The sequence below is a fragment of the Lates calcarifer genome, linkage group LG7_1, assembly GCF_001640805.2.
Source record: "Lates calcarifer isolate ASB-BC8 linkage group LG7_1, TLL_Latcal_v3, whole genome shotgun sequence".
Taxonomy (NCBI): domain Eukaryota; kingdom Metazoa; phylum Chordata; class Actinopteri; family Centropomidae; genus Lates; species Lates calcarifer.
In genome coordinates, this window is record NC_066839.1 from 7,051,644 (window position 1) to 7,067,673 (window position 16,030).

The 16,030-nt window shown below is 39.2% G+C and overlaps 1 protein-coding gene across 2 annotated transcripts in view; it reads right to left on the bottom strand.

Moving 5' to 3' along the window:
• Window positions 1-16,030, bottom strand: part of rngtt (RNA guanylyltransferase and 5'-phosphatase) — an 80,083-nt gene that overhangs the window by 11,422 nt on the left and 52,631 nt on the right. For both annotated transcript variants that reach the window (XM_018661702.2, XM_018661701.2), the window contains one exon: window positions 5,272-5,372. In XM_018661702.2, coding sequence (XP_018517218.1) covers window positions 5,272-5,372 — 101 coding nt within the window. The remainder of the gene's footprint in view (window positions 1-5,271; window positions 5,373-16,030) is intronic.

The following is a 16,030-nucleotide window of genomic DNA, read 5'->3' on the forward strand; positions in this document are numbered from 1 at the left end:
GGGAAACTGTGGTACGGGCACATTCACAGTCCAAGGAAATGATAATAATATTAAGTGGACTAACACTGAACATTGAACAAAAGGTCATGGCATTATACTGTACTGTATCTCTGCTTGAGAGGTGACTGTGAGCCCTCAGCACAATTCATTCACACTACATTGGGGTTTATATGCGCAGTCTTGTGCCTTTGTATGTGCATCTCTCAGAACCATGAACATGTGTCCGTGCAGTTTTTGTGCCTCATCCAACGGATCACGCCCAACAGATGTCTTAATCACACACTGCTCTCTACCTCCCTCCACCAAACACCCCCATGTGCCCTTTGTTATTTTCAGACACTTTGTCTGCTGTTATGTGCGCCACAGACTGAGCATACGAGCCCTGGTTTCATATTAGTTAACCATTTTTAGAACGGAAATAAGGGGGGCTATTGAGCTAAATTGAAGGCTAAACTACAGTGCGTCTACGTAGTGTGATGCACCTCATTCAGAGATTTCAATTGGAGCTGAAATCTGAGACCTCCGATCTTTCCATCCAGCCCAACCCCCCTCCTGTGTAATGATAGCTAGCACAAGCAGGAAGGAAGCAGCAGTAGGCATTAAGAGAGCCAAATAGCCATGCTGTGATGGACACTGTGGAGACCCTCACAACACCAAGTCTATTCTCGTCATTGGTTCCATTAATACTCCTGACTTACGCACTGTGTGATAAATACTTCTTTCCTAAACCTGCATGACTCGAGACAAGAAAGCTGTGCTGATGATGACACAGTTTTCTGAAAAACAATAGTAACATATCAGTGAGATTTTACCAGAGGCAGTGGAACAGATGAGGAAGCAGATGAGAGCATATATCAGAGTGTTTCAGAGGAGCAGACTCTTTTGTTGTCATTCACAAGCTGTTTCACGATGCTAAGTTGATGCTCCACTCTCAGCCTGAATGTTTGAGGATCATGTGTTAAGAGACAGTCCTGCTGTCTTAAACTGCATTACATCTTTTTTTCTTCAGAGTTAGGGTCAGATGTATTATGTTAAAATGAGAGACCTTAACAGCACAGAGCGCTCAGACTCTAACACAAGGCAGGCGTTTTTTGTTAAAACAATCAAGAGGCTGTTAAATGTCAGCGTAGTCTCAGAACTGCATGCAATCAGCTGGAACGATATGTTAAATGATTTATGAATCCACAGAAGCAAAAAACATGGAATATTACACCTCTATAATGTACAAACAAAGTACAAGAGGGACTATGAAAATAAAAAGGAACTGTAGCGTGGATGTTGATTCTCGTATTTGAGCAGTTGAGTAATATACTCGATTAGACTGATTGCACAGAGAAGAAATCCCTGAGTGTAAGATATAAAAGTAAATCTCACATTTATGTTGCTTGTCAGCCACATATTCACACTCTCTCCTGTCAGGCTCCTGGAAGAAGTCAAAGTGATTTTCTCTGGCAGTGTCTTTTTGAGCTCCTCATCATCTATGACAGTGGTAATTTTTGGCTGCTCGACAAAAGATTCGGTCACAGACGTCTTTCTATAGTCAATGTCGGGAGACGCTTTCACGTGTTTTCACTGAACCATCAGACACCCTGTAGTTGAACTGGGTTTCATTAGCACTTTCTAACTCTAAAACACATGCTTTCAACAGAGCACTCTGTGTTGGGTACCTCTCAGGGTTTTCTGCCTCAGTGACTCGGGGTGTGTCTGTGGGGAAGTATAAGATGCTCTTTCATGAATCCAATTTCTGTTCAGAGGATCAATATGTGTAACTCTTTACCTACAGAGCTCAACATGGATCATGAATGGGATCAATTTAACTCTTAAAGAAGGATCAGTCATGTCTTTGTGAATGATCTGGAGCTTGATACTGAGGTTTATGGTAGTTTTATTGTATTATTATTTGCATTTTCTGCTGTTTCATCTTCATTTACTTGCTGCATTTGTGTATCTATACAAATATTGAGAGAATAAAAATGCATTGTTGGTTTTGACATTTTAATGGATTTGTTGACAATAACAAAAATATCAAATTTGCCAACATTTTGCCATTGTGGTATGCTGCAAATGAATATTATCAATAAACACAGGTAAAACTATTGTAACAACCCAGTTCAATGGTGGAAAATTAGACGTTAAAATCCATAAGATGTGTATGCAGGAGTTCAGGGAACAGAGTCCCTGGTCCGTGATGTTACGCCAATTGGATACAGCCAGGTCATCGGTGCGCCAACCACAGATCTCTTTGTGAGCATACAGAGAAATCTATTTACAGGAATCTAAAGATGGGTTCCATTTTTGTTCTGCAGAAACCTTCATGTTTGTGCTCACGGCTGAAATGCTGCGAGAGCTCGCTTGACTTCTCAGATTCACTTTCTGTGAATAACACTACAAGTGCAGTGAAGACTTTTGCACCCAAATCCTTCTCTGCTGCTTATAAAATGGTCAATGCCAAACATTCGCATCTTACAAATGAAACTGCAGAAATATTGAATCTACAAAAAAAAAAAAAGTCTGTCTCCCAGACACAGTGCAGAGTTTTAATAATGGCTGGAATCTTTTTACACATGGACGCATTATGAAAATTATGAGAATTATGAGCATTATGAGGATGTTATAGTAAAAAACTCTCACAGCAATATAGTCAAGAACTAAATTTTGAACTAGGGAAAAATGCTTAATATAGAAATTTCAGTGATGGGTGGCAAATTTTTTTGGAAATGTCAGAAAATAACTGGGACCTGGGAAATGGTATAGAAAGTACTACAACAAAAAGTTATGAGTCGTTTGGTAATTTATCTCTGAAAAAAATGTGATGAGGAGTGACAAATATTTGGTTAAAATCTTGTCAGTAACAAGCAAGAAAAAAGAGATTACAGGGAAGTAGAGAAGGGTAAAGCCACTGACAAAGTGGTAATGGCTTTTAATTGTTGATGAAATCTTCATATCAAGAAGCACAGCTGGGAGAAAAATGAGGAAAATGGGCACTGTACAAGACTAATCCATCAACAGGACAAAAGGATGATAGAAACCCAAATGAATTCCCAAAAACATCAAGGGCATTGATCATATATTGTTCTTAACATCAGATACTTTTACATCAGCAGTCAAGGGGGGGTGGAGTACTTGATGGATGAACTCTGACTGTAGATCCTTTACACATAATATGGACTGTGATGTTGTAATGACACTTGAGTCCACAGAGCAGAAAGAAAAGTAACAAGAAGCCTGAATGCTGGCCTCTAGAGAGCCAATCCAAGCCAGTCAGACAGTACTATTCCCCCTTTCTGGGTCTTCAAAGACACTACACACCTAATGAAGGATGATGTAACCATTAGTCATTGCCTCTTCAGAGAGAATGCTGGCTCAAATTATCCATAATTCAAGCAATCTATACAATACTGAAGACTGTTCAACTCCACACTTGGGAGGGGCACTGTCATGCTTTCTGGAATTGCCTCGACTTTTCCATTTTGTTCTTTTCCTCCTCTCCACTCTTCCTGTCTAACAATAATCACTGTCTGCCTCTGTGCGTGCTCTCAGAGAAGGTAATAAGACTTGCAAGGCTGCATGCCTTGGTGGTACACAAAGACGTGCTCTAGAATTGATTGTGTGGGCTGATGAATAAACAGTTGTTACCTCCGTACACGTCTGTCCATCTCTCGCTCTCGTAACTAAGGAGAGATTTAAAAACCAACACCAGGAGTGAAGACTGAAGAGTGCTCCTCCTCCTCCAATCCATCTTTTGGGGAAATATCAGGACGTTCGCAAATGGCAACAATAATCGTCTGTGTTCTCCCACACACAGGGAGGAGTCAAGAGGCTGACTAGCTGACCTGCTGGCTGGCTTTGGAGTAGGATGAGTGACTGTGCCCTGCTGTGATCCTCTCAGTCTGTTGTCAGTGAATGGTGGCAGGCTCATGGCTACAAAAGCTGGGACGGACACTAAGGTCACCTAGCTCTCAGAGGAAAAGTCAGCATGACCAGAGAGCTGACAGCGATGGGTCTGTTTGCTTGCGCTCAGACAATACTCACAGATTGAGCTGCAGAAAAGTACACAGAGCAGAGAGAGGTGCATTGTGCTGACAGAAAAAAAATGACTGTGATGCTACAGCTATCCTAGCAGCTCTGTGAGATTGTGCTTAGGTGCAGTGGCACTAAATCCTAACATCAGCTAAAATGCTCAGTTAGAATACGCCCACGGTAAATGGTCTGCACTTATGTAGTGCTTTTCTCCCTTAATAGACAAAGCACTTTGTAATTTGCCTCTAATGCCACCAATTTACAGAACAGTTGTTGAGACACATTCAAACGCCATTCTGGCCACCCCACGCTTCTGTGTCTCATCCAGAACACTTGGACATGTGGAGAGGAGGAGCTTGTCATTAATGGACGACCTGCTCTTCCTCCACAGCCACAGCTGCCCTGACAACAACAATGTTTAGTTTATGTAATGTTAACATTTCATTCATTGTCATTCAATTTTGTATGTTAGCATGTTACCTTTTGCTAATAAGTTAAAATCACAAAATGCTGCTGGTGGTGCAAGGAATATTCAGGGGCTCACCAAAGTAAGCAGGATTCATCCTTTGGGGACCATGAATATCTGTGCAAAATGCAATGGTAGTCCAGTTGAAATATTTCAGTCTGTGCCAAAGTGATCAACAGACTGACATTGCCAGCAAGTGTTTGCTTTCATAGAAGAACAAATTCACAACTAGTTTACTGTTATGTATCAGAAACACACACACATCCAAGGCCTCTGATTACATGCAGGAAATCAAATGTCTTCTCTAGTATAGAATTGTTTTTCTGCATAGTTGCGATGTGTACCAGGATGAAGCCCAGGGTGAGCACTGGTGGATCTGAATAATTTATACTATAGAGGATAATAAACATAAAAAGGAAGAAAAAAGAAAGAGCTGTAGTGTTTTTCTTTGCACATATAAGCGTATGCATGAAATTCCTAAGATCACAAAATGTGGGCGATTATGGCGAAAAGAACTTTTGTAGACCGTAGCGACATTACTGTAAGAGAAACTGAACCCCAAAGCAAAACGGAAACACAAGGAAAAGACGGCTTAAAACAGGAAAGCATAACGTCAAAGAAATTCAGCGGATTTCTTTGAAAAGCATGCTTTGACACGAACACACATAGAGACTGTAAATGTATGTATGTGTGTGTGAGGATATCTCAGAGTAACCCAGTGTCACAAAATGATAGGTGCTATTAGATTCATCAAGCAGAGCGTTTCCCTGGCAACAGTGACTTACCCCTCTCCTCCGACTTTGGTGATCTTGAGGCGAAAGTCCACGGAGTTGAGATTGGGGGGCTTCCACTTCAGGATGTCATCACACCTTCCAGGCTTGTATCTCTGTAGGGACACCAAATCCCCGCCCCCCCCCAAAAAGTATTACAATATAGTAGAGAAGACGTGTTCTCTTGCTTTCATGAAACAAAGACAACACTGTGTTTCAATGAGTAGTTATTCATTTCTGTCAACCCATAACACTGCAGACTTAATGGCTGAGTAATTTGCGAGCAGAGCAGAATACTTAAGCAACAGTTTATGAGCTGAAAACCCTCAAACAAATTAGGCTCCATTATGATGCACTGTTGGTATCTAACTATCTAGAGCAGCAAGACATGGAAGTGATCTGATCTTTGGTTAAAAATTAGTCTCTAAATATCAACACCAAGAAATACACAGAAGTTCACATTAAAACATGGAGCTAATTAAGGAATTTGTTCAAGGATTCCACATTTGAAATGAAATGATTATAAGTGGGAAATTGCATGATAGGAGCACTAGAATAGATATGTAAATATAATTAGAGGCTGACAAATTATGATTCAACGTGACTGCATTTTTCACACACCACTACCGTGGTTTACTGTGTAGCAACATATGACACACACCAAACAAAAATGCTGTCCTCCTTTGCTTTGATTATTTATGCGTGCCTGACATTTAGGAGGACATGAAACAAGTGCACTGGAACATGAGAAATGTAAAGGCATGACGGGTGGAGGCGGGAACAGATGACCAGATTCTGTCACTGTCAGGTTGCCCGGTAACAGAAGTCTACTCCAAGGAGATGTGTGGAAAACAGACAGGATTCCTCAGGAGGACCTGCGCGGTCACAACACATGACCAAATTAGGAGTTCCTGGCTCTACCTACGCATGGCCCTATGGCAGGACTTTAAGGAAAAAAAAAAACCTTCAAATCATCATGGGAAGAGATAAACATACAGTTCCAAAACTTGTCCCAAAAAAAAGAAAAAGAAAAAGAAAAAAACTACCTTACTCCTCCACAAACACAAGGCCTGGTGCCTGAGTTTGGCAAGATGCTGAGATTGCTGAATAGTGTGAAAATCTTGCAGCCTGACCCAAAGCTTTCCTAATGGTTTTCAATCAGTTCAGGGTCAAGCCCAGTATCCCTAGAAACTATACTCATATTGGCTGATTCTGCAGTCCAGTTTTACATCTGTTGCCAAAGTTCAGAGCCATTGTGGGTGTCTGCCGAACCCAAAGAGTTCATTCACTCAAGTGTTGATTAAATATGTATCTGATACATTGAAATGACAGCTGTAGCTGACTTAATCTGACACCTTATTATTCATCCAAATATTAAATGTCCTGGTTCAAAACTATGAAGCTGATTATCTTAAATTACTGGAGTGAATCAAAGTTTAAACTGATGGATTGCAGCTCCTGAAAATGGTGTGAAGTGGTGAGCTGGAGAGAAGACGTTATCACTCTGTTAGAGTTGTTGGGACTAAAATAGTCTGTCTACTCGCATTTGTGCAGTGCTGTTACAGAGTGAAGTTTCTTCCCTAATAAACAATCTTAGAGTACAAAGCTCATAAACCTGAAAACAGGCAGTGTTATTTTGGCTTGACATCATGTTACCTTGTGCAGCTTCCCAGGTAGAACTACCTGAATGTTTTCTACACTTTGCTTTGCTAATAATAGAGAGAGAGAGAGAGAGAGAGAGCGAGAGGAGATTTTTTTTTACTGTTGGAGCTTAAGATTTATCCAGTCAGTATTTTTTCACATTCTCACAGACTAGTTTTGACTAACATTTTGTAAAAAGCTCCACCATAGAAGCCCTGCTGTCATTAAGGAGAGCAGCACTCCAACACAAGCTCACTGATAAAACATATTTCAGTAAAGAAAGGACTTTTGATTGGGTTTCTTATAGAGCCAATTAAATAGACCCAGATCAGCATCGATACTGATCCTTACGATCAGGTCCAGGACATTTCTAGCAGGAAGCAATGGGTTCTGTATGTCCGAAATGAAGTAGTTCATACAACATGTTGTCTGACGCCATCTAAAAACAAAGTGCTTATACTTGCTCCAAATGACCACACATGAAGGTGGGGTGTCTTTTGTGTGTCTTTGTAGTTTTGACACAATCAATCATGCACATAGGGATAACACAGCACATATTTATGAGGTGCTTACAGCCTAAATGTAAGGAATCAAGTTAATTCACCAAACTCAAAATTTCTGTTGCCTTAAAGTTTTGTGGGGTTTTTTTTGTTTTTGTTCTTTTTTTATTTTTTATTTTTTAACAGTGCATATGCTCTGCCCATAACTTAATATGATGCGGTGTGTGGTCAGTTGACTCTGTCATTTTCGATGTAAAGTGAAGCGAACACGAGTGTGAGGTGTCCTTCTTGCTTTGTCCACGGCGGAGCTGCCCGTGTGGGAGGCGGCCTTCGTTTCCCTTTGAAAACCAGCACACTCCACAAAGGCTATTCACTGCACTTAGCTAGGGAGCAGGAAAAGAGAGCATGTCTCTTTTGAAGAACCTCGACTGAGTACATCTTTTCTTCTGAGAACGTGGGTGTGGAAAGGAACATTCTTCAGTGCAGTTAGTTACGCTATACTGCACAGGCATCAAAATAACCACTTGGGAAATGACTTATTCCACTTATGTCAGTCTAATGTGAAATAAAATGTGTAAAAATGAAATATATACATGCGTTTAATAATGAAGTCCTACTCAGTTGTTGGTCAATTACTTCATAATTGATCTAAATAAAAAAAATGAAATTCAGTACTAACTTATGGAGAGCTATAAGGCAGACACTCTCATGGTTTATGCGTCTTTACTGTGCTAAAACAACAGCACATGTTTACCTCTACTGGTTAATGAATTGTCAGCCCTTGAAAACCCACTGCCCTGCAGATCTACTGAGGCTTGTTTATAACTGTATGCTAAACTGTGTATGCAACATTTTCAACTAAAGTGAAATTTGCTGTAAATGAATCCGAGCCAGCAGAACCATAGCAACAACCCCATGAAAACCCAATCAGACGGCAGATTAAATAAATAGGCGACCTTCAAATTCATTCCAAAATGAAAAAGTGCTGCCAGTTGTACTCGCGCTTTCATTACTATTGTTAGTCTTGTCAATAAGTGACTGCACATACAAAACAAGAGCTTTATTATTGAAGTGCAAAACAGACCTTCAAACCCAACCTTGCATTCGGGAACACATCTCTCATCTATCGAATTCATTTTCATGTAATGATGTTCCATTGCATATAAATTGCCTGCTGTTTCAGGTTAGAGATTCAGAGGCTGCGGCTGTCAGACTGAGGTAAGGAAAAACAGAGGGAGGTGCACACTGTGAGAGCACAAGTGTGTTTGTATGGCTTCTTAAATAAATAAAAAAAGAGCGAGAGAGTTAATGTACAAACAAATAACTGTAATTACTGCATAGCAAATCAATCACTTGAACTGTCATTAGAAATATGCAGTAACATCTCTCTGGAAAAAGAGAACTAATAAGCCAGTGCTGCCAGCTCTAATAAAACTTTTCAGCTCTAACATTACCTAAAATGCAAACTTTTATGCACATGTGCTGTGGTGTAAATTTAAGTCATTACAGTATTAGCAAAAGTATATACAACAGAGTAAAGAAAACCAACCCAGACTAAAAACTTTTTAGAAGTACTTAAGCCTGAAATAACTACTTTTTTGGCCGCTTCTAGACAGTTGACTCATCACCACACTGTGATGTTGATATAGCAAACAGTTGCTTATTTATAAATGCAGTAGTTATGGACCAACATTATCATTCATTTGTAGGCATATAAGTCTGACATTTATTCTCTTTTAGTGCTAGTTTTGGTCTGTACAGACTCCTGAGCTGCTCAATGCTCCACTACACAGTTTTGTGAAAGGGTTTGGGCAAATGATTTTTTTGAAGAACTAAGTACAACCCTTGCAGCAAACAGACATACAGACGAGTGACAAATTAAAGAATTAATGGAGAAACAGGATAACAATGCCTCCATCCACAGGGCATGAGGGATCACTGAATGGTTTGAGGAGTATGACAATGGTGCTATGCTATGGCCTTCACAGTCACCAGATCGCAACCCAGTTGAACACCTACAGGAGAATTTGGACTGACGTGTTACACAGCGCTCTCTGCCACCATCATCAAAACACCAAATGAGGGGATAACCTTTAGAAGAATGGTGCTCCATTCCTGCAGTACAGTTCCAGAGGCTCAATGCAAAGACACTTCTAAGACATTTTATGCTGTTTTTTCCTTTAATTTGTGTTATTATTTGGTTGCTCCTCACCTCTCAAATGTGCCTTTTTCTGGACTCTGTCTTCTTATCTCTTGTTTAAGAATTATAAAGTCAACAATCTATTATAAATTGTGCCAGCTTTCAAAAAAATCCCAGCATGACGTGACTACAGGCAACACTTGCACTACAGCAGTGCAAGCATTTCTTGGCTAACTTTGCAGTTTTTCATTCTTGCTTAAACTAAACCTTTTTGGTGACCAAGATAAAAACTTAAAGTAGTCCACAAAACTGCCACCCTAAAACTTTTTGATTTCCCAAAGCAGCTGCACCCCCCCACCCCCCAAAAAAAGACACTCAATTGGCAAGAAATCCACCACGCAGAAAATACACCTACAGTGTTCGCCCAAGCATGAATGGTACATTACAGCTACTCAAGAAACCCACAGCTCATGAATAATAACACACAATTCATCAAAACAACTCTTTACAGCAGTTGACAGGTTATCAGACAAACTGCTTTAGGGATTTCATACTGATGAAGCTAATATTAACATAAGTTAAATGGAAAGTTTGTTGTGATTGGTAAAGGAAAACCAAACTGTGGCCCTTCTCTTATGTCGGTAGAGAAAAATAAATAACCCGGGGGGAGAGAAACCCCATATGAGAATCTAGGGAAAGAACAGCAAACAGACAATGTGACAAGCTATTGAATGGCTGTCAACCAGAGATTTGTTACCCTTTTAAAGTCCAAAAATAGCCATGTTGTATTTGATCTAATACAATCCATATTTCCACAGGAAGAAATGGGTCCCTGTCATTTTCACTGTGGCTCAAAGTGGCTCAAAGAAAAGAAAATGTAGAAAACACGGACACAGAATACTAAAATGTGGAATCACAGTTCTTTGTACACTAGAATATACTGTATACAAGCAGAGAAGAAAAGGTCAGTTGGTTATTTTTGAATACATTCAATTTAATTATTATTGATTAAGCAATCCTTTTTGTGCTCTTATATTATAAGAGCACAAAATTATATTATATTATAATATAATATAATATTTACTTGCATGTACTGACCTCAACTATATATTTTTTCAAAGAAATGCAAATCTGATACACATAATACTGACATGCTAACAACTCTGTAAGGCTAAAACTCAAATTACACTGATGACTCTATCTAAGATGGATGCCTTTCATATCATATTTAATCTTTGCTCCTGATTTTAACCCTTACAAAATATACAGAACTGATCAGATTGCTTTTACATGGATATAAATATTTTACCTCCTCCTCACTACTGTTTTGAAATGTCTCGACTTTTGTGAGACGTGAGTGAGAAATTAATCATACTAGACACAAACATTTTAAGAGCAATGTACAGCAAAGAGCAAATACATGTAATATCTGCAGCACAATAATATTTAATATCTGTCTGTAAGCATACACATATCGTCACAATCAGAGATGTAGTGAAGGTGACAAAGCTATCCATAATAAACAAAGCTTAATAAATGTAGAAAGTGTAATTCTATTGAAGGAAAAAAGGAGCTTGCTTGAGGGTGTGCTTCAAGATAAGTCCTTTGATTACAGTGTTTTTTCAAAGTCTCATTTCAATAACAGCTTTTTGCTCTGAGGCAGACTTATTGTTTAAGTGTGCTGCGGATTACAGACAAAAGGCTGGACAAGTCCAATAAATCTGTTCCCAGGAGAAAAGCTCCCTCTGTTACAGCTCAGACACACTGGCCCATTTTCTTTGAGAGTCACACTGACACTTCGTGTGTTTGTGTGTGTTTTCTGAAGGGTTTTGGTGTACATGTGCAAAATGGTGCAGCAGCACAGAATATTTGTCTCCAGAAAAACAGGGTTGAGGGATAGAGGACAGGAATCTTGAGGTAAATGGTGTGCAGATATGACACACAGACACTCTGAAGAATAACAGACCCCACATAAAATGATTATACTGATTCATGAACCACATAAAATGCACAATAACCAATGCTGTGACCTAAACTCACATATCGGTCTCTGATAATCCTTCACATATGATTCAAAGGCTTCAACTTCACTGGGTCCAAAATTGGAATGCATTACACCCTCTGTGCTTTCTGAGTGGAGTTGAAATCATGTAAGATTTTAGCAAAAACAGTGTAGAGAGCAGAAATTCTTCTTTGTACTCTTTGTACAGAGATCACCATCTGGAGTGCTTTCCCATAAGCAATTCTGCCATCTGTGGCAATGGTTCTGTTATAAATTCAAAATCTTTCCAATGTTCCCCTAAACAAAGAAAAATATATTCCAAGGACGCCATGTGTTGGGCGAGATAACACACCCAGTAACTTCGGGCTGCTGCAGTGGCAACCTTTGTGCTAATATTAATGGACATTCACAGCAAGCAAGACCCTGCTGAGATTAACCTCAAGATCACCCTAATCCCATTCACACAAGAAGAGATTAACATTGCACTGGTTGGTGTGGAGGTCGACAAAAATCAATGACTTTGGAAAACAATTTCAATGTGAGGCAGCCCTACACACATTAATATATGCTTGTAGTGTTGGTGATAAAAGAATTTAAATTCATCCTACTGTTGCATTTGCTGTTACCTGCTGTGAATAGACCTTTAATATACAAGTAATGAGTTTGTTAGATGAAATCTAATCAAATATTAATAAATCCTTTGTCTTCTGTTATCGATTAGAGGGAATTTCACAGCAATTGATTCTAGTTTCTGTCTTCTGATACTGATTCCACAAACGAGATGTTGGGAATCCATAGATACTGATGACAGATCCGACAACAGTGCTTTCTTTGTTAGAGGGTGTATGACTACATCTTTTTCTCCTTTTTCCTCACAGATAAAACTGACTGTTAAATAATGTTACACATCTCATCCAAGGTGCTTTTGGTTTTCAGTTCATCGTGCAATCAGAGATGGGCGATATAGTATTGTCTCAGAACATGCATTTTTAAAGCAGTGTATGCTGAATGTATGTGAGCTGGTGTGCCCTGACCAGAGAAAGGCTTTTCTCAGTGTTAGCTTGTCAAGAAACACTATGGCAGACAGAGGCAGGGAACAAACGGAAAATATGGCTGAAGAAGCGTGCAGTTCTCTAGTCATTGTTTAAGAGGCGTAAAGCCAGACTTGTCTGTCAGTGAGGAGCTCTTGGATGTGACCACCATGCACAGGACGACAAGGGACAGGGACATCTACAGTGAGGTGGAGAAGTCTGTAAGTAAAATGAAATTACCCTGGAAGAACTTGGTGGGGCTTATTACTGATGGCACAGCTGCCATGTATGGTGAGAAAACTGACTTGGTTGGATTAGAACAACTGCCACATACCCCTGATAACTTACCTTTCATAGCTAGTTATAAGTATATAATATTAGTTCTTATTAAAGAGGAAAAAGACAATGAAACTCTACAATGACCCTGAGGAGGATGTGCTTCCACATACAGAGCATCAAATCTTCACTCTAGGAGGTGGCATTAAAACTCCCCCACAACTCAACATGTTCCCACCGCTCAGCATCCCTCACAAATAATGGCTTATTTACATAGGCTGGCATATAAAGGGGGTTTCAAACAAGAGCCACAGTGTCAATCAATAAACCAATGACACAGGCTAAAGGTCAAAAAAGTAAATGCATTTTAAAAAGTGAATTAATTCAGTAAACCACACAGTGACAAATTTGTTTCTTCATATTTAAGGTGACTGGAACGACATCAAAACATGAATGGTTTGTAGAAGCGACGACTATGCACAGCTAATTATTGGTGACTGGCAAAACAAAACAGATCACAGAAAATACAGTGCACAACAACAAAAAATAGTTTAACTGGGGAAAAAGGCCAGACAGCAGCAATGCCACATCCACATATTAGTCTCAATCCTTAATTTGTCCTTGTTAATATTGACTAACCTCTTGGAAACACTTCGCAAGTATTGTAGTGCTGTTAACTATTGTGCTGTACAAATTTAATTTGGTGAAGGCCATCGCATTCTCTCCTTCCACATTAGGTCAGATTTCCTATTACTGAGTGTGGGGTTACAGGAGCAAAATGCTTGAGATGCACATGTTCACTGTTTGTGCACAAAATCTAGAGACAATTCAACTCTTATCATGTTTAGATTGTCTAACACACATTAGTGTAGACTATTTTCAATTAGATTTACAAGTAATTCCTATTTGCATTGTGATATGCTGTTTGTATTGAGTGCCCCGCCAGTGCCAGGCCTGTGGTTGATAAGGATTGTTATTACTGCTTAAACCTGCTTTTGCTGCTCTATTTAAGAGGTCCTGTTGTGATGGTAGTTGGGCCACTGTCACACTGCTGTTCTCAACAGCAGAGTGTGGTTAGATGCATGTGAATAAATCTAAAATAGTCTGAGTAATTACTGTTGGTTTATTACAAAAATCCTGTTTTTGTTTCTGTTGGGACTCTCGCTCTCTATGGCTGAGCTATAAAACCAAACCCTCATAAACAAGCTGTTTAACTGTTTAATGTAGACTCTGTAATAGAAAAGTAAAACCAGACAGTGTTTCATAATGTTTTCTTTCGTAATTTCACCTCAGATGGCTGAGTATTTGCATCATCATCATTTTGGCAGCATTAGGACGTGCCAACGGTTCGATAAATGCCACATACATCCTAACATCCAGAGGGCCCTCAGTTGCTTTCAACACCTTTCTCCTGCCCAGTTTTTCATGATCCATCAGATTCACTGAGGCTACAGAGGACAATATGACCCTAAATCAATGACTGACTGCATTAAAAGCAGCAACCCTAGTGCTCTAAATGCAGAGGCAATTTCTGGCTTGGATTGCATATGATTTGGAAAGTCAATAAAGTCTCCTAAAATATTCTCAAAAGCATCTCTTGCATAATGTGCAGCTAAAAAAGAAACCAAAGATCACACCCTTTTATTTGGATAAATTATTTCTCTTCCCCCAAACAATGGTACCGGATCACTTTCCTACAGTTTCATAAATTAGAAACCAACTGTGGAAGCAGGAAAATAATTCTAATTAGCATCGCTCTCTCCATGCACACAAGCATGCAAGTACAGTCTCAAATTCAACTGACAACCAAATGTATGAAAAACTGACAGGGGGAAGATTATATTGTACAAGAAACAAAACAGCGGTGGCACCTGCAAAAATAAGACGTTCATGTTTATATATTGATGGAGACAGTGACGCATCAATTAACCAGCCTCAATGAGACGTCTGCTCGTCTCTGCGTGTGTTGTGGTGGAGATAAAGCACAGCTGTGTAAACCTGCCAATGCCAAATTTCACTGCCAGCTCTCCTGAGGGCTGTTGCTACCTGACGGCTACAGCCACCAGGTATACACTGTATGATAATTACTTCACAAATCACAGAGAAGAGCTGAAAATGCTCAACAGGAGAGAGAAAAACAAAAAATGTAATTTGGTTGAATCAGTGGCCAACTTTGAAATCAGTCCTTTGCTTTAAAACAACTAAGAATGATCTCACATGCTAATGTAACACCTGGTAACTTTCCATTCAGTCCATTAAATGTAAAGAGCAAGGTCAGTGATGTTGAATGATGTTATTTTTCCTAGTATCTGTCAAAAGACATGCTATGCTGGTATTTTAGTAACAAAATCATGGTCCTGCATATTACTTTTCCCCCATTTTCTCCATCCCTTTCTTTTGCTTTTCTGTCTCTTTTTTCACTTTCTGTTCATAGGTTTATAGGTTTTGGAAGGTTTTCTGTTTTTTCTTGTTCTTCAAAACACACAGCAAACACACAGCAAGAGTCACAAAGAGTTTTCTATAACACATCAATGTCTTTTTTTTAACTTATATATTCAACAGTAGAATATTGACTATTTGCCTCAACATCATAGGCAAACTGTCAACTTGTGTTTGGCTGATGTTCTATGTAATCACAGTTTGAGCATCAGAAAAGTTACTTCATTTTATTGATCCAACTCATTGTGAAATGGTCTCTTTAGCAGGCTGGAGTACCTATGCTTTTACTGCTGCAACACAGACCTATATCCATCCAATATATATGTCCAATATAAGTTTATCATATATATACACATACATACATATATATATATATGTGTATGTGTGTGTGTGTGTGTGTGTGTGTGTGTGTATGTGTATATATATGATAAACTTATATTGGACATATATATTGGATGGATATATGTATATATATATATATATATATATATATGTGTGTCCATCCAATGAATTCCTTACAGCTAATAGGAACATAACTCCCATATTGTACTCCTGACCGGAGCTGTATTTGGTTAAAAGGTTTTAGCAATCTTGGCAAACATCAAGGGATCAAATATAACTTTTCCTGTCTCTACAAATTAAAATCCACTTTGCATTTAAAGCCACACCCCAACCAGACTAGTCAGAGCCAGTGTCAAAACACCTGATGTCTGCTGTTGATGGGGCTGAGGCCAGAGCAGCGATA